This window comes from Melanaphis sacchari, unplaced genomic scaffold, assembly GCF_002803265.2.
Source record: "Melanaphis sacchari strain LSU unplaced genomic scaffold, SCAv2.0 Contig12_pilon_pilon, whole genome shotgun sequence".
Classification (NCBI taxonomy): Eukaryota; Metazoa; Arthropoda; class Insecta; order Hemiptera; family Aphididae; genus Melanaphis; species Melanaphis sacchari.
The window spans coordinates 2888759-2909647 of NW_020270527.1; the positions used below are offsets into that span (position 1 = coordinate 2888759).

A 20889-nucleotide genomic window follows, 5' to 3' on the forward strand; every position below is an offset into this window, starting at 1 on the left:
ATTATCAATCGTAAGATATGTAATATAGAAATGATTTTGCATTGTATAATAAATACAAACAGGAAATATTAAGTCAAGTTTCGCAAATAAACACGTACCTACCTATTGTGTAGTTATATACCTATATTATGTTTTTTATTATTATTATCATTATTATTGCCACAACAGTAGTTTAAAATTACACACTCGCAAGTGATTCGGCCCAGTAAGGATTTGCTGTTGTCGAATCCTTCAACATAGTAATTAATTAAAAGTCTTTGTTCGTAATTTTTTCAATTTATTGTCAATTAACTAGATTTTCTTTAACTTAGTATTTTGACAAGTACCTACGACTGTTCGCGTTTTACTGAGATCGACACGTGTGCATAAGTTTTTTTACATAATACACTTCTACTAATACCAAATATCAAATTATACGTATATAATGTATATACTGTTTGATACCCATGTCCTATATTATACCAACATCATATTATAATATACGAGTAATGATTTTTTTTTACCTTACCTAGTCGAGGGTAATGCGTTTTTCGGATTTACTATTATTATTTATAGTCCTTCAACCCGCTTTCCTGGGTATAATGATTGTGTACAATGAACCGTTCTGCTGTTATGAAAAACGCCCGGTGAACAATGAAAGAATTGTACATGATGGTGTTCAAGTAAGTAGAAAAATATTGTGGTGAAAATGTAAATGCATAAATAGAAGGTATAGGAAATAATATTACAATATCTTATTTGACGTAAAAGTTGACAACAAAAATAAAATAAAATAAGGTGCAGGGTATACGTTACGCTCTCGAGTTTATTATACGCATAAGTAATATGATAATACCTTCCTTTCATCCGGTAACGCATTTGAAAGTATATCAACGAGAATCTATAAAATCGATTTAGTAGTTTCAAAAAGATTAAAAAACATGTGAATTTTCGAACATATCCCATTTAATAAGATTTCATATAATTTTCCTCATTTTGTTTCATTAAAGAAAAAAAAATGAATTAAAATCTGTAAAAATAATTTTTCATATAATATATGAGTAAATTTTATTTAAATTTGGTCGTAAAAGATACAACCTGAACCGATATTTAATTTTTTTTTTTTAAACTTACATTTTAGAAAACATCTATTGTTATCAATTTATACTCGCATACTAAAATATCTAATGTTGTATTCAATTTATGTAAGCCATTATGAAAAAAAAATTCAATAGGTACTTTATCAATCATAATAATAGTAATAATAATAAAATAATCTAAGTTTAAATATGTTCGTTATTTTAATCTTTAGAATCTAAGAAACATAAAATATCAAGATTATATCGATGTTTATAAAAATTAACAATAGGTAGCAATAAACAAATAAATCAAAAAATAATTACATAACATAGATATTTTATGAAAAAAAAGTACAAACAATAATTTAAAAAGATATTAGAAACATTACCCATTGGACAATCATATTAAGTTACCAACTAATGATACCTAACTACTGTTGTTTTGACAAATATAATATATATAAAAACAATTATTCAATTAAACTTATAACAAACTGACATCACACGATTAAAATGTTTAACTTAAGTTACTTCGATTCGATTTTTTTAACCATGAAGTTTGAATTTACTTTGAACTATGTAAGTGAAATTAAACGGTTAGGTATTTTGACAATATAGACGTTATCCGTTTACTACTGAGTCGTCTAAAGCGTAATTTTATATTTTTAACCTTATTTTGATCAGATTACTGAAACGAATTGCCAAATAAAAATAGCCATGGACAATATATCAAATTGTCCACAGATTTATTTTCTAACCTTCGTGTTCTAGTGTCAAACTTTATGTCTGTGCAATCAATGTTACAGACGTAATAACTGTAGATACGTAATATTTAAAACAGTTTATTGAAATGTCTCCAATGTCATGAAAATTATGACAGAAAACAAACGATATATTATATACGATACATAAATACTTAATATATAGTACTTACATGATTTAATAAACACATCTACGTTTATCTTTAATAAACGGAAAATATTATTTGAATTGTTATCATTTCTAAGATAATACATTTTATCTCTTTATAATTTAAAGAATCTTATTAACATACTAGATAAATTTGAACGATAAAATAAAATATACCTACAGCATAAGATCTACTATCAATTTACCCTAACTCAACTTAATTCATTTAAAATTAATCTATAAATCAAATAAAAGTCATACTAAAATTAATACGTATATTTATTTTGAGAGTACACATTTAACCATAAATATAACTGGGTTGTCGCCACTGATCAACTTCTCTCCCTCCTCCCACTCACATCTCTTAATCGCTAATCTCAAACAAATTTGCTTATTTTACAAATTGCAAATTGTCATATATTAAATAAATAAATTTAAAAAAATATATAAATATTAAATGACAATGCGTGTAAGAAATATATTATACGTCTAACCATATGGCATATACCTAGTACCTACCTAATTATTGTTCTACGTCATTATTTAGTTTATTTTAGTATTTATAAAAATGCGTTTCTTTAATCACAATAACATTATTTAAAAACTAAATTAGAAGATTTATAAATAGGGAAAAGACTCATTCATAAAATTAAATTATAAAATTTAAACAGGAAAATAATATATTTACGAAATAAGATGTTTAATGTATAAAAATATCATTGAATAAGCTTGTATTTAATTTTAGTATACTTAAAAACACCGAAATATATAATATAATTATATGTTGATCATAATAAGAGTTAATTTTTATTGTAATTAATATAGACATTAATTTAAATCAATTATACTATCATATTATATACTCAAATACAATCTATAAACTTCATTCATGAAATTTTTCGAACAAAATGCTTCTTCTAACAAAATTGGTAAGTTTCATTATTGGCTAATATTTTATTCGAATATACAAATCATATTTAATTATTACGCAGAAATACCAAGTAAAACGCTTTTATTCTTTATGATATAAAATATAATAATATGTTTCACATATATTAGGTATGTCGTATTATGAAAATCTTAAAATATCAGTAAATGTGTGAAAAACTGAAAAAGTGAAGAGTACATTGTTACATTATATTACATTGTTAAAACAAAACTTATTAAGTCCATAGTAATATATCTAATGATAAAAAACAATAAAAAATAATGCCTATTTACCATTATTAATTAATTACTAACCATCATGATTCATACATTTTATAAATGTTAAATACTTTTTTCCGAGGAATTAAAATTCCGCGTCAATACCTATTTAGTTGGGGTAATTTTTACTATAGTTTTTTTTCTAATTTATTATTTAATCAAGAACAACTTTTTTTTATTTAAAATATACTTGAAAATCTTATATAATTTAATATTTTTAATTTAAAGTAATGTAGTTGATATTTGATATTATGCCGAAAAAAATAGTATTATTAAATAATTCATCAAAATCTAAAAACCTAGTATTGCCAAACTAGACTTTCATAAAAAGTTTTTTAATTAAGTATAAAAACTTATTTTATTTAATCATTATAGATAGATAAATTGTTTCCAATAACTTAATTATATCACCTTATAAAGTTTTTCACTGTGTACCCTATATCACTTAATGTTTCTGAAAGTTAAAAGCATGAATCGATCTTTAAACATCGACTTTTGCTATTAGTTATTTTTATTTTTTAATCGTTATAATACCACAAGACAACTTGTCTTTGCGTATATTATCGAATGGCTCTTATTTATTTAGAATTCCAAATCAAACAACACAAAAATACCATTATTACTAGGGCCCGGATTTAAATGCTCTAAAAAACCTCAGAAATATGCACTATAAAATATGCATTTATGCTCTTATTTTATATAGAAATAAAAAATATGCAAAAAAATCGATTAAAAAAAGTCTTTTATTTTCATTCAATATAAATAAATAAAATCGAATGAAAGTTACGGCGTCACGCACACTCGGATCATGACAAACACGACTAATGTATGATTCACTAAACTTACTCAATAACATATAACTATACTTGTCCCAATAGATCTGAAATATGATAAGAAAACGACTTCTTCAAATTACACGGACTATAAATATAACTATAAATACGTTATTTTAATTAAAATAAGCAAAATATTACATATTATACATTTAAAACCGTATACATATATGCAATAAAAAATCGTAAAATACAGTAATATGAAGCAATGTCAAAAATGACAAAATATTCAAAAATATGCAAAATAAAACTATATGTTTCGGATCTATTAACTACAAATCAAACTTGAAGCTTATCTAGCTATTTTTTAAACTATTTAGAAAAAACATGCAAATGCATATAAATCCAGTCTCTAATTATTACAATTTTTTTGTTATACAACGATATTATTATTTTCTTTTTAAACTTATATTGCATAAGAAGTCTTATTATATATTTTTACAACCTGCCACCATCATTTTTCTACAGGATTATTGATAATTTTTGTTTTTATTTTACAATACTTGGGTAGTTGATTAAACTCGCACAATTTACCGCTAATCTTTATTTTATTTGTGGATACTAATTATTAAGTTAATTTTACAGATATAAAATAAATTATTTGTATAATTAACAAAAACAAAATTAAAAGTTAATTTTTTAATTTTTTACTGTAGTAATTATACACATTGTACACATTTTGTATTTATAAAACGTAAAATAACTTCTTATGCATTCGTTTAAAGTGTAAAGTTTTATACAAAGGATTAATTTATACACAAAAATGTATATTTATTTTAATTTAATAGTCTTAGGTATAATATACATAAGTGTACAATAATATAAATTCATTTAATACATTTTATTAAAATATGGTTTCTGTGATAGTTATAAACTATAATATTGCATAATTTATAAGTACTCAATGGTTAGGTATATACAGTATATGTATATAAGTTTTAAATTAATAAAATAATTTAAGAAGAACGGTTCCTCGCACACCACCCCCAAAAATCCTAACAGACGGTTAAAAATATGCTGGCCATAGAACTTACTACATTGAAATGCCCACGAATGTAAAACTGTGTATTAAAATTTGGTAACTGTAATCTGCATATCTAATCAGGTATAGAATGAAGAACTGAGTAATTTGAACAAACAAGTTTTAAAACATTCAAACGATACTTTTTGATAAAACATCAAATAGTTTTTGAATTCATTGTGTTTGTACATCGTAACTAATCAAGAATATTAAAATTAGTCGGAGAATAATGTAAAAAATACGCTTGGATTAATATTATAACTGCATACTTTAAATACGTAGATAGGTAATTATGATGTGCTCTTTCAATGTAGTGTTCGTTGTATTATTACCGTTTTCGTTTAACACGGTTTAATAGTCTATAATATTAAAAAATTATCGTTCCACGAAGGAGGAAACAAAACAACCATATTATTATTATTTGTTATGTACCTTCTTACTCAGGAGTCGGAAGACAATTTCTCTGACAGTAGACGGCGTCAGTACTATATCGGCGTGTTATTAATTTCAAATGAATATTATTAGTAAACGCACACTATTGCACGTGTGCATTTAATACTGGCAGTATTACACAAGCACCGGGTGGATCTAAGTAGTTATATTGTCGTAATATTATTATTATTATTATTATTATTATTGTTATTGTTATTGTTATCATACGCATATGGTATGCTGCATGCTTACATCTGTGAAATATACAAAGGAGCTACACGATAAACGATAAAAGGAAATATGATGAAAGGGTTGGCTGTCACCAACTAAAACTTCGTCCAAACAGAAATCTTAGGGTGGGTTTTCAAAAACAAAATTTATTACAATTATTATTTAAAAACAAAATATTGTACGACTGTTCGAATCGTATAAAGCATATGGAAACACGATATGTTGCAAAAAAAAAATCATAGCGAGTATTGTGCTTATAATACGACAATAGTTTTAATATATTTTATATAATATACCCAATGTGCTTGTCCAAACATATAATTTGATCAAAATATGTAACTATAAATAATATATAATAGTAAGTAGAAGATAAATTTGTACAAAAAAACGTAAATTGGAGATGTAACAATGTACAATGTCGATAGTCGACAATCATTAAACTGAAAAAGTAGGATATATTATAATATATTATTAAGTAACTACTACCTACTTACTATAAATTATAATATAATACATGAAAATGTGAAAAAAATTTCACAATCCCTCATCCTTAAAAGACCACAAAAATCGTATTGGAAAACCAATCCCTATTGTAACGTTTGCCTGCCGGACCGTTTCCTAGAAAACTAGCACTGAAGAACAGTACACTGACCTGCTATACCGGATTAAAACACAAGTTGTAGGATTTTACTACGAATAAAATTTGGATGACCCGATGCACATGGATTAAAATAATAATAATAATATTATGTAGGAGTTATTTAACCTTAAATAATAACCAGTAGGTATATTATAAAAACGGGTTGCGCATGCCTCTCTCTCCCTTTAACTCGCTCGTTGTCTCTTTCTAGATTTTTCGGTGCAACGATGCCGTCGATGCACACGCGCTTGCCCTGCACCGACGGTATTATATATTATTATTATATCCCACACCGACGATGACGACGACTCACTCTCTCGGTCGGGAGAGTGTCGGCGACTCGAACGTGGTTGTAACAACGATATTATACATAATATTACACACAAACACACACACACGTGTTACACGTGCAGTGGTGGTGCCCGGGCGTTTACTGTATTATAATGCGTCCTCCAGCTCCGGGGAATGTGAAATGACCTTGAATCGTCCACCGCTTTCGATATATACTGTATAAGTACTAACGCACACCGAACATTATAATGTCATACCATACGTCCATACTATACATAACATACGTTTTACTAACCGCTAAGACTACGACGACGGTAAATTATGATAAAAAAAATATATGTGATAAGTACGCGTTGTTATTAAGGAAAACACAACGAAACCATTCATGCACAGACTGCAGCTGCCGTCTGCATCGTATCATCGTATATGTATATTATATATACTACCATAACACTGTACAGAAACAATACAATGCCGCCATTGCGTCGGTGTCACAACGTTTTTTAGTTATGTACGGGCCCCGATCGACGTCACCTCCAAAGACGACATAAACTTTCCCAGCGGTGTTGTAAATAAAAAAAAAAAGAAGAGGAAAGGCATTCCTTTTTGCCGCCGACACCACCGACACGTCATTGCGTTATTCGACGACTTCCTAATCGTTTCAGCCTTTTCAGAAGAGGTTAGGTCGTCTTTTGCGTACGAACGAATAACATTTTATTCGACACTCAACATACCGGAACGAATTAATTATTATTTAGTATTACTCAGTGTTCTCGGAGGACGCCGGGTATTTAATAATATTATGAGTATCAGCTGGTCGTTTTTTGTCGTCACCACTCCCGCGCGATCGTTCGTGTTCATTCGCATGCGTATAATCGTATAACTATTATATCCGTGTGATTCATGTGCTACCGTTATATTTGCGATGATATTCAATGTACCTATAGGTATGTGTAATTTGTTTTTTTTTTGTCCTGCGACAATCGCTTTTTTTACGTACATACAGAAAAACCGTCGTCCACGGATATCGGAACTCGAACGAAACCCATTAATTTTATTTACGGCAAAATACCGCACGGGACGACGACGTCCGTTCGAACGATGTACATCCATTCCACGTGTGTGTGTTTGTGTGTGCCAGCCGTTCGACCGTGTGTACCGCCTCCCCACACACGCTTGATGGATTTCGATTACCTCGATACGGATAGAAACACCGCCTGGAATTTCGAGTTCAGACCGGAATCCGTTTGTTTATTACTTGTAAACACAATTTTTAATCGACGAATTTTAGACGCATGTCTTAATGATGTTTTAATAGCATTATTATACGATGGAAAAGTGGTCTACTACGTACCTATCAAATTCATTATCAAATTTCACTTACAACAACAGGTAATATACAATTGTAACAAAGGATAAGTATTTGTAGAAAAACATTGTATTTACACGTTACACGCAATGTTGGTTATACATAAATATACGTAATATTATCGTAGGTATACACGCGTTCGGCGTAAAACAAGTTTCAGGGTATTATGATTCCTGGCAGATCATTTAAACAAATATAAATTATTATTTTTATAAATCAATTTTAATACTAGAAGTAACGATTTAATTTACTTAACACAGTTTAATAATATATTTAATTTAATTGTTTCTTAATGTTATTGGATACCTAAAGCATAAAACGTAATGAAAGAAATATTAAATTTCATATACGAAATAAATGTTAGGTAAAAAACTTTAGTTAAAATTTTGAGATTATCTATTTCTAGAATATACTTGAACTTTATTCAATTATTATTGTTACAAACAAAGATTTCTTTTAAAAGTTTTTACTTTTTGACTTCAACGAATGTCAAAATATAAACTTTTTGATACTTAAAATAATAATATTTTATTCTACTTCTTATTACTATATAAAAACGTTATTTACTTGTATGATATAAAGCACAAATAATACTAGAATTATATTCTACAATCTCAAAAAATATTCACCCACACAACATTTAAATAATATTTCCAGAAGTATTTTAAATTTTTACAGTAAAAATATTCGATTGATACAATTTTTAGATTTAGAGTGGAGTGATGAATGTATAATGATTTTTAAAATGATGTGTGATTTTTTTAATTACTATTTTTCTACCTATCATCACCTTTTGGAGCAGTAAAAATTTTAAAATATTTAACATAATTTTTTATAGAAAATTAGGTTTATAGTTGGTAACTAGATTGTAGTCAAGAGAAAAGTAAAAAATTCTCAACATTTTTCAAAATAACCCGCAAAAAAAAAAAAAACAAAAATAAAGAAAATACAAACTAAAGAAAAATGTAAGATTTTACAAAAAACTTTTTTTTTAATTTTTTTATTTTTTGTAATAAAAATGAATAAATCTAAACCTAAAATATTTTGACTCATTTATATTAAATATAGGTTTTTTAATTGTCGACTTTTTCAATTTATGTGATACGAAATTTTTAAGGGGTAAAAAATCTTAAAAATGTAATATAAAATGTTCATATTCCAATTAAAAAATATCTAAAATACAATATAGTCACAATACTAAATCTCAAGAATTTCAAAATTATTCTATATTATGAAATGCATCATATATTTACATTACTTTTCCTAAAGTTTGAAAAATTAATACAAAATGACTTATAAGTTTTTTTTATAGAAATTAAAAAATAAAATTTAACATGATTCTAGGTTCACATATTTTTTTTATCGTCTGAAATTTAAATTTTTACAAAATTGGATATCCATCCATAAATTAACGACTTATCAAACAATTTATTTTTTTAGCTATAACTTAAAGTATTGATTGTAAAATTTGAAACATTCCATTGTTAACATAATTTTAATTTTCTAACATTAATGAAATTTTCAAAATATTTATAGAACTTTTAAACTATTTCCTATTATACCAAGAACCTATTCACACCGTTCGACGGTAAGCCAATATTACATCATAATATAAATAATATATACTGTTTTAATTATTAAATTTTAACAATACTCGTATAATAAATGTTCAACGTAATCTATTTTATCTATTTGGATAAAAATTAAAATTAATTAAGCCTAATCCATTACTACTGATAAAATAAATTACTATAATAGCAATAAAAATAAATATATCACAAAATATACTTGGTAATATTATAGACTGACAGATCGTCTTCGCTTAGAAACATTTGTAAATACAAAAGTTTATTATTGAATTTAAATTCAATAAATTTAATAGGTACAATGATTTATTCAGTTTGAATTTCGGATTATTATCGAAACCTATTTTACAATAGAGCGGTTACTTTGTCACATACTTGTCTGCTTTTTTTCATATATATTAATAATAAAATATCAACCACTGATTAACCTCGTTTTTAAAATTATCCAAAAAGAAATAAAATTATTCAATTTTCTGACAATTAAATAATAAAATACTTAAAATATACAATAGCTCCTTCTTTAATCACTATAGACCTACGCAATAAGATTCGGTGAATCCAATAAAACGAATTAAAAAAACTCAAAAAAATCCTATCTAAAATCCTCAGACAAATCAGCCTAATTTATATCATATTATACTCTATAAAAAGACCTCAATATCTTTATTGTCACTGGTATAACAATTATAATGCATTATAATACAGACGCTTACACTCAAAACTTGCTATACCGCTTACATCTACTCAAATCCACTAGTTAAAGGACTAGTAGCTGATACTCTGTCAGTAACTAGGTGAACCCCGAATATAACTAAGACGATTTTGTAGTTTCAAAAATACCACATAAATAAAATCTAAATCGCTATAAATCCGTGTCATATAAAATTATCAATGAATAATTCCTATACCCACGCGTTTTCAAGTCATACATTAATAATGACTAATATTCTGTTTATTGTAAACGAATTACGAATGGTAACAATTATAAATAAAGAAAAATAATTGTCTGCCAAATTTTCCAATTGAAAATAAATTTAAATATTCCATACTGGAATAGAATGTAAGTCTTTATTTTTTTTCTCCCGCAGTTCAAGTCATAAGCATATAGTGGGTTACTCGAACATATTACGTTGTACATCACCGAGTAATAATAATAAGAAATCTTTGTCCCGTGTTATTGACCTTCAGCAACCCCGTTCTGCGTACATAAACGGCAGTCACGTACGTGAGATGTACCAAGAATAAAAGACTGGTATGGAAGAGAGGAAAAGAACACTTGGTAATCAGTAATCACGTGTACAGTACGGCATTCCGGTCGGTCATTTCGTAATCCTAAATCGAAAAACAACCACGCGTGGTTTCATCAAAATCAATGTCTTTGTCTCAGATACTTGTACATTATTCATGCTATATAGTGTAGTTCAACGTCCCGGACGATTTTTTTCCCCTTCGAGTTCAATATACATACACAAACTTGATTCGCATCGGTACTTTTCGATTCAGCATCTTTATGCTCATGCTACGGTTTATTGCCGATTTTTTCCAAACGTAGAAAGAGGAAAAAAACGGAAGTCACACATGTCTGAAAGTAGTGCGTAAAAAAGGGGTAATGTTTGTGGTTGAAAATAGATGATACGTAATAGGGTTGAGTCATTACTGTAGTCTACTATTATAAAGTAATATTATACGAGTATTAAAAGAAGGTCAATCACTTATTTGATCAAAAAAATCAATTTTCATTTATGACTCAATTGATCGATATAATTGATTCCGATTATATTTTCCTCGCTTATTTAAAGCGAGTTATGGCCAAATGCATTCTGGTAAGAGACACGATTTTAATAGTAGTTATAACAATAACAATATACATGTAAAAAAATTAAAAGCAAAAGAATGTTGCGATATCTGTGCATTTCGTTTTACTATATTTGACATTTGTTTGATAATTAATTTATAATTATATAATGAAATTTTTATTATTTTTTTTTATTTAAAATTTTTTTTCAAACCATGTTTTATTAAGTGAAACATTAAAATCAGATAATAACATTTTTTTAGGGATGACTTTACATTATAACTTACGACTGTATACAATATCGTTATAATTTACAATAATCCAATTAAAGTAAATTTTAGCGTTCAATGGAAATGAAACGTAATATGATTGAGCAGCACACCGAAACCTCACTAACACGGTTTAGAAATGTGATATAGGCATTTGTATGGGGCATTTTTCATCATACCAATGTAATAATAATAGTAAAAAACATAATGACACGCCTTTAATGCAAGTGTACTAATACTTATAAATAATAAAAATGAGACTACGCGCACTCATTTACATCTAAGTGACATCATCGATTGAATGAATCATATATAATTATAATAGGTACCTGAGTGGATTTTCGAAATTTACGACATAAATAATAATGATATTAAAAGTTGATAAACGAATAATGTATACACGATTTACCTTGAAAACAAAACCAGTTACTCAGATAACTGACCAATTTATTTATTTTTCTATAACTCCCGTTCTTTGCAATAATATTATATTTTAAAAAATATTTTAGATCTCACGTTTTGCGATTAAAAGCGCGCTATTCAACGTACTTTCTCTCGTCACTCTTCGTAGCTATATAAGTTATTTCCATCCACTCCATATTTTGTGACTCCTTTGGCGGCGTTTCATGAATGGTGAAAATTTTCACTCGGAAAAATCCGTATCTAATTGTAGAAAAATACTTTGTTTGATTTTAGTTTTTTTATCATCTTATTTTTATTAGAATCTTTCATTTCGACCACATCTAATTGACTCGTTCCAATTTCCTTACAGAATAATGGCAAAAGATATTTATCAAACATATAACATAGTTGATTTTTTTTAATTTTTTGCTTTTATAGACAAATTTTCTAATTCGTTTATTTAAGACAAAAAAAAAAAAAAACTTCTTAAGTATTTATGAAATTTTTCAAAAAAACTCTATAAACATTAATTCAGTATACATACAATATCTATAATTTTTAAATCAAACAGTTAAATTATAAGAAAATATCATTTTTATAAATAATACTAGATTATATTATTAATTAAAATAATTAAAATATTTTATCCAATTTATAAGTATAATATGATTATCAAGAAAATTATTTTGTATGCCTACAGATGCTCAAGACAAGTTAAAACTAAAGCAACGCGTATATAATATAATATAATAAAGTTTTTGATATAAGTAACTTTAAGTTAATTTTATTTCTACCAAAGAAAACTTAAATCTTAAATTGTTCTTTTTGTAATTTAAATCAGTTAAAGCGTTATTTTCGAATTGTTTTAGCTTTAATTTAAATCCAATGCCTTTTAAGTATAAATATCGTCACATTTTAATAACAAATTATTTTTTGGAATTTATAACTTCTCGTTACCCAAGTACCTACTTACTAATTATTTTTCGAAAGTTATCACAAATATAAGATTTCAAACAATTTTCTTAAAAGTATAATAATTTTAATTTTTTTAATTTATATTTTACTTAAATAATTGGTAAAATTCTATGGCTTAGCTTTATTTACTTTTAACTGAGTTATAAATTGATGATGAAGTGCTATTAACTCAGTGTTAATGGCTTTTTAATTAATACGTCCAAGTTTCCATTTATCGTGTAAAATATTTCCAAGTGTCGTGTTGTTTAAGACTTTTCTTTAAATTATTTTTGTAATATGATAACAGTTTTGGTTTCTAACCAGTAACCATGTTATTAAACATATATTATGTAATATAAAATATAAATAATAATATTTATTAAATGTATATTTGAAAAAAGAAAGATTTTAATGAAATAAAAATTTTTAATATTCATTTTATACAAAATTAAAATGTGGGTAATATTATAAACGTACACGTTTTTTCATTACATGTAATAAATACATATTGAAATACTGGTTTTTTCAAATCAATTGCATAATTTTATAATCGAGTAAATGAGTAATTCTATGGAAATAATATTTTTACATAAAATCAATTTTTAATTCGAATATTTAGGTATACCTTGATATTTATGTTAACATCAAACACATTTTTTTAAGTCAAATACTTCTCATTATTCTAAACTGGGAAAGTTAATTAGGTATGTGTAAAATATTTTATTGAGTCACTCGTTCCTTTCCAAACGTATCGTGTTAATGATGCAATTTAAATACGTACATGTCTTGTTTGAATGTTTCATTAATTGAAGGGTTTCAATTAGTCAAGAACAGATAAATTTATATATTAAGTTATACACAAGTCTCACAAAATATTACATTAAAAATATTAAATAACTGTGTGAATATTTAGAAATTTAGATTCTTTAAATTTTCAATTAATAATATTAACAAGTAGACAGTATATATGATTAAAAACAAATCTAAAATTATTTAAAATTATTATCATAAAGATGATATTCATATTGTTAAACTATTGAAGTATTAAATCAAATTAAAGACTTTGTGATCTAATAAGACGCATGTTGTAATTATTTTAATATAACAGATCCGGTAAAAAAATTGGTCACAATACCTACCAACATAATAATATGATGTACTATACAGGTGTTCAGTGCCTAAACCCGCTCCAAAACCTTAACATTATAATCTTTGTTCTTTAAGAGAACGCTTCTCGACTGTATTACACACACACTAACGTATAAAACATACGTAGGTACTTCTTTATACCTACAATAGGTAAATTTTGGTTACAGATTGTGTTTAAGTACATTTACGTTAAATTAATACATGAACGAGATTGTTAACTATAACTGGCCGAACTATTTTCGTCCAAAATCTATTAAAAGTACCTATATACATTTTTCTTTTCGACGAATTATTTAAAATGATATTATGAGAAATACGGAAGAACGGTGGCGACGATCATGTATTCCACCTTTTATTACGTCTATAACTAGCTAATTAAACAATTGCAGTATAAATACACGTCAGGTGGTCAATATTAAAAAGACCCAATAGCACGTTATTACTATACATAATATTATACTACATATAATCAGCTAGATTCATCAGTTCAAGTTTTGTTGTTTTGCTATGCAAAATAATTGAGGTACCGATGGAATAACAAAATAAAATTTATAAAAAATCGTCGTCTTACCTTGGCATGGAATGTAATACCGTGCTCGAACGCCTCTTCCGGATGCATAGGTATTCTAGTGTCGTAATCATCGTTGGGCACGAGGTTGTACTGCTTTTTGGACGGCATGTTTCTGGTTAACGTATCCATGCATCAGATTCGCTGAATTTCGATTCAAACGACTGTTATAAGCAGTGTTGTAGTGTTAGTAGTAGCAATAATTGCACTCGCGTTACAATTTAAAGACAGCTCCAATAACCGAACACACGATTTCGTTTTTAATATATTATTATTAAACTTTTATCAGAAAATAAAATTATATTCAACGTCCGGGTAGCTTGTCGGCGATTCGGATGTATATATAATATAATGATAGATATATGCGAATAAACTTATATTATATTTATATATATATATACCGTAGTTGTAGGTGTATCGGGTACAATATACCGCAGTCTACGTATATATACGTAATTCGTATATTTTATTTTTATTTATTTATTTTAAACGAAAATCTAGATATTGTGTTATGATAAATACGAAAACAACGGTGGCGGCTTCACGTTGGAGCTGTGCCCAAGGGACATTCTCGGCCTATTATTAATACGAAACACTGGGACCAGACGACCATGTCGTTTAACCGTATTTTCTTCAATTTTTTTTTTTGTCTTTTATTATTATTTTCTTTTTTTCTTTTGTTTTTGATCTATAGCACGAAACACGAAAACAAAACGTGAAAAAAATATATATATACCTTTAAGATAAACAATTTCGATTTGAAAATATTAATGCGACGGCGTGTAACGTGTTCGAGTGGATGGTAAACGGAACAGTAGGGAACCGGCGAAACGATTCGAGCGCTGGTCTGCACTGACTGACGATTTCTCGTCGCCCATGGACTAACCACATGACTAATGCACTGCAATCGCCATCTGTACGACGAGACGCGTATTTTATTCGTTCGATTGTCTTGTATATTATTATTATTATTATTGTTTTATTTTTTCCCACCGGTATTTTACGTATGAAACTGTAAACAATAATAATTGTATGTATTAAACCTTGATGACTAACGTTGAAGCTTTTGACCTTAGCTCACCAACGATAATTTTATTTTATTATTTATAAAAGCATGCAGTTTAATGAAAAATAATAAATATCCATAGGATCCAATTGATTATTTATAATAATAATAATAATAATAATAATCGTAAATATATATTACACAAAATATCATAGGTATAGTATTTTTATTTTTAGTTGATCATGGTTTAATTTACAAAATAATTTCGACTATCGTAATTTTTCATAGTTCAAGTGTAATATACAATATTGTTTTGGTTATAATCGAATAGTTTATGCCATAAAGTATTTATTTACCAAAAGTGTACCCAGGTAACTGTACTAAAGACTTAAAATAATTGAATATTAATTTAAAAAAACGACAAATTTTTATTTATCATCTATAGGAATTGAGTTCAGGCAACTAATGTTAAATATATTAAAATTAACTTATACATTTCGATGATATTATAAATAATTATTAATTTATAAAAAATTGACATTTTTCAAACAAAATAAACTACTCCAGTTGAAAAGTAAGTGTATCAACGGATATAGTATAAAACCAGAAAAAATATTTATACGTATTTTAAACTGACTTTTCAAGGTTCAGTTGTCATAAAACGTTTCAACTTTTAAAATCTGGTTCTAAATACCAATTAATAATTATTACTGAACAACAAAAATATTATTTCATCAATATTTTGAAAAAAAAAAATGTAATTGTGTTTAATATATCTTTAACTATTGTTAAATTATCATGCATGCTTCAAATACAATTATTACAAATAAAATAAATAAATAAAGAAGAAGAAGAATTTATAAAAATATCAACAAAAACCAAATTAGTATATTCAATTTATTGAGGGAAAATATGTTTTTATTTAGATTTATTTGCATAATATCTATTCGTTTGAAAATTTATCAAGTTAATAATATAAACCATGGAACCTTAAACGACCGAAGGCTATTTAATTTTAAAGGATATGCTATATTAATATGCTGCTTAAAATTCAACAAGTAGAAAACAAATTACATTCGATAAACAGTTAAGGAGTATAATAATATCATCATTGATGATATTTCCAATATCCTCACTAAATTGAGAAATCAAATGCATTTACATTATTTTAATTTTTTTTTTTTTACAACTAAATAATTACAACATAAGAATAAACAAACACTGAGCATATCAAATATAAATTTGTTCTCAATTTTTTTTTTTTTTTTTTTTACAAAAAAAATAATAATAATTTATATAATTGCAATACAATTATTTTATTTTTAATCAATGTCACATTTTACTATAGATAGTAGATCAATAATATTTATTTTATACAGCATTATTAAACATATTATTAAAACGTTAATATTTAATATTCCATGATATTGAATTTAAACGAGATTAATTAATACTGCACAATTATGACTTTAGAAAAAAATCCAAAATGTTAAATAGGTACTATTTTTTAATTTGCCTTAATTTAAATAGCATAATCAACACAATTTTAAACCGTTGTATTTTTATACATTTTATACATTTATCTAATCTAACTATATTTAAATATTTTGTTTACTCCCATATTTCACACAAAATGTTTGTGCAATGATGTATCAGAAAGTTCAATGATTATATAGTAAACATTAACGCATATGGTCCATCAACAAATTCCAGAAGTTTTAAAATCTGAATGGTGTTTTTTATTCATAGTTAATTTTCTTTGGATAGAGTTCATCACTGATCGCTAATTATATAATAGATGAAACGTTTTGCAAATTATTTTGGCCTTGATGTAGCTAACGTTATTTAACATACCTAAATAACTAATAATATTAATCTTTTATACTTTGCAATTTTATTTATTTTTTTATTTTTTTGTTGATAAAGTTGGAAATACCTCTAGACACTGAGGTTATTATTAAAAAAATCATACAATGTACAAATTTGAAATTAACAATTATAAATTTATAAATTTAAATGACATATTCTTTGATGGTATACATAAACATGTCTAAGGTCCCGTCATTGGATGTTATCTACCATTTTAAATTAAATCATAATAGATATGTGCATTTTAAATTTGGTATAAAATATAAATATCTAGAATGATATTAAATATTATTTTTAAAATCAAAACAATATTTTTCCTCATAATAATTCTCATCTGCGGTAATGTGCAATAAAAGTTAAATAAACGTATAAAATTTCTTCAAATTAGATTTCAAATATACTGTTTAGTAAATACAGAAATTTATATTTAACATTTATCTAATAATAAACATCATAACTTCAAAAGAACGATTTTACAATTAATATCTAAACTTATGTTTTTCCTCGTGGGAATACCTTGGGAAGTATACCTGGTTTCATTTATAAAGAATATTGGGGATAATGGGATCAGAATAAACTCTCTATATATAGTTTTCACAGAAACCTATGTATGTATAAATGTGTTTATCATATAGTAATGTTTGTCTCTGTCAAGAGAGTTTCGAGTAATAAAGTACGAATACCGGATTGCTGCGAAAATTCGGGAAATATGATTAATAATTGTAGAACAATATTTAAAAAATACTTTAAACATAGACTACATTGTTAATAAAATAATGTAAATAAATGTCAGAGAATAACAATTTGTATAAAAACATACTGTACTACATTTTGTTAATTTATATAAAAAAATATAATACTGATTAAAATTAAAAATCTATAAGATCGTTTACATTTACTTTACATTATATGTTTAGTCAACATTAAGTTTGACTAAGAATGTAATTTAGTATTTTTTATTACTTTTTTTTTTCAAAAGTACACTCATTAAAATTATTATAAAATGAAGAGGGTAAATACAGGTAGTCCTATTCGGTGATATTAAATTGAGTCCATGTTACTTTTATGTGTTTGAATTGAGTCCATCTTATTATCGACTTATGTATAATATCTTTAAATTAAGTCCATTTAGATAAGATGTCATAACTACCTATATAGCCGGTGACACACAATTAGTTAGTACTTACTTAATTATCAAATTATTATGAGTGAAAAATGGAGTGTATGTATAATGTATATATTATGTTCAGATGGGCAAATGTAAACTCCCCTAAAAGATGAAAAAGTAAATTCCTTAAAAATATTTTGCTACCATGTATTACACTTCCATAAATGTTTGCATTTTTATTTCGATTTTTTCATTATTTATTTAAATTTTATTAATTAATTGATATTTTAGTTATCATTAAATTATTAAATCATTATCGTTATTATTAAACTAATTATATTTTAGTTATATTCAATATAATAACAATTTTGTTAAAATAATTTTATTTTTGTAAATTTAAAATATATATACGTTAATTTAATAATATATTTGATAAAATTAACAAAGTTCTAAGTTATTTTAATAAAATTTCGATAAAATATATTAGTTGAACTAAATAAAAAAATTATTAAACCAAATAATTTTTAATTTTTATTTTAACAAATATCTCATCTTAATATCAATAAGCATTTTATTGACTTAATATTAACAATGATATTATTATTAATTAGATAAAACTACCTCCACGTGGTGTCCTCTGGGTTACGCTAAATGGTTCTAATTTTTTTTAGGGGAATTTATGTAAGTGTAATACAGTAACAAAATGTTTTTAGAGGAGTTTACATTTGCCAGTTCAGATATTCACCGGTAAAATAATTATTTCTCTTCAAACAATTTTTAATATTTTGTTATATTTCTAAAAATAATAAGATAAGTATGTACTTAAAATTTCCAAATTATTATTTTCAGTACCTATATTATGATGAAATTCTCAATAAATTTTAACTCTTTTTGAAATATTTATAGGTATGACAGATTTTCAATTTTTTTAGTATTTTTCAATAATTATCGATAAAAATTATTATCTAAGAAAAAATAGGCACCTTTATTTATTACTATTTTTAATATTTTTTAATTAATTGACTCTTTATACTTATTATTACAATTAAAGAAGGACTCAACTCAAATAACCTAACAATATTGATTGGACTCAACTCTCAACTCCGATAACCCAAAAGTATTTGAGGAACTCAACTCAATATTTGGGACTTAATTCAATGTTATCTGCCCTATTGCGGTCCAATTAAAAATATGCCTATTGCGTCCTAATAAATAATGATTCACAAAATAACGTTTATAATCGTTAATTTTTTTTTATACTTAATTACACAAAAAATTAACTTTTAAATATTAAAAGTCCTGTAAAATTACAAACAAATCTAATAACAAATAATATTAAAACAGTTAACTCTAAATTCATAATAGTGTAATAATAATATATTGATCGATAATTTTTGAAAGCTTAAAAATGCATTTTATATGAAACAAAATAATAATATAATTTATATATTATTATTATTAGTTTATATAAATTATTTTATATTAAATATATATATAAAGGTACCTATTAAATAAGTAAAAATCGCGAATTGTACAACTGTACAAGAATATAATAAAAAAAATTAATGTATATTTTATCAAAAGACTGATTTATGTGACTATTTTTTTTATATATACCTATCTACAATACACCTGTGCCCCACTAACTTTGTTATCTAGAAGTTCATCTGCTTTCTTATCTTTTTTGGAATGGAAAGCTTCATTTGCGCTGAATACTGTCTTCTCTTCTAAATTCCATGTAGTAAATGTATGTAAAAATACGAGAAACAAAATAATTGAGATATTTATATAGTGTTGCGATAACTGCTAAAAATCAGTATTTTTTACTTAATTTGTACGGGCTATAATTGGAAAAAGAAAAAATGAGAAAAGATCTAAAAAGGCCACAATCGAGTGATCCCTGAATAAAATAATAAACACCATCATAATAAAAAAAATATTATTAAATGTAACTTGCATTGATTATAATATTATACGAATAAAATATATGCATATAATATTAAATATATTGATCCGATTTTGTTTTCCTATATTAAACCTAACATTTGAATATTTCACTCCTAACTACGAATTGAGTACATTAAAATAAATTATTGCAAATTCATATTATTATATTCAAAAATATTCAACCGTAGCTAATTATATACAGTATACACATATAATGTTTCCCTATAGTAAAATACTTATAATTGT

At 25.6% G+C, this 20889-nt stretch overlaps 1 protein-coding gene across 1 annotated transcript in view; it reads right to left on the minus strand.

The window, feature by feature from the left end:
- LOC112591198 (carboxyl-terminal PDZ ligand of neuronal nitric oxide synthase protein) overlaps positions 1 to 15553 on the minus strand; it is a 55105-nt gene extending 39552 nt beyond the window's left edge. Inside the window, exon 1 of the mRNA XM_025334936.1 lies at positions 14717 to 15553. Within this exon, the coding sequence (XP_025190721.1) occupies positions 14717 to 14845 (129 nt within the window). The 5' untranslated portion in view covers positions 14846 to 15553. The remainder of the gene's footprint in view (positions 1 to 14716) is intronic.
- Positions 15554 to 20889: the final 5336 nt, after the last annotated feature.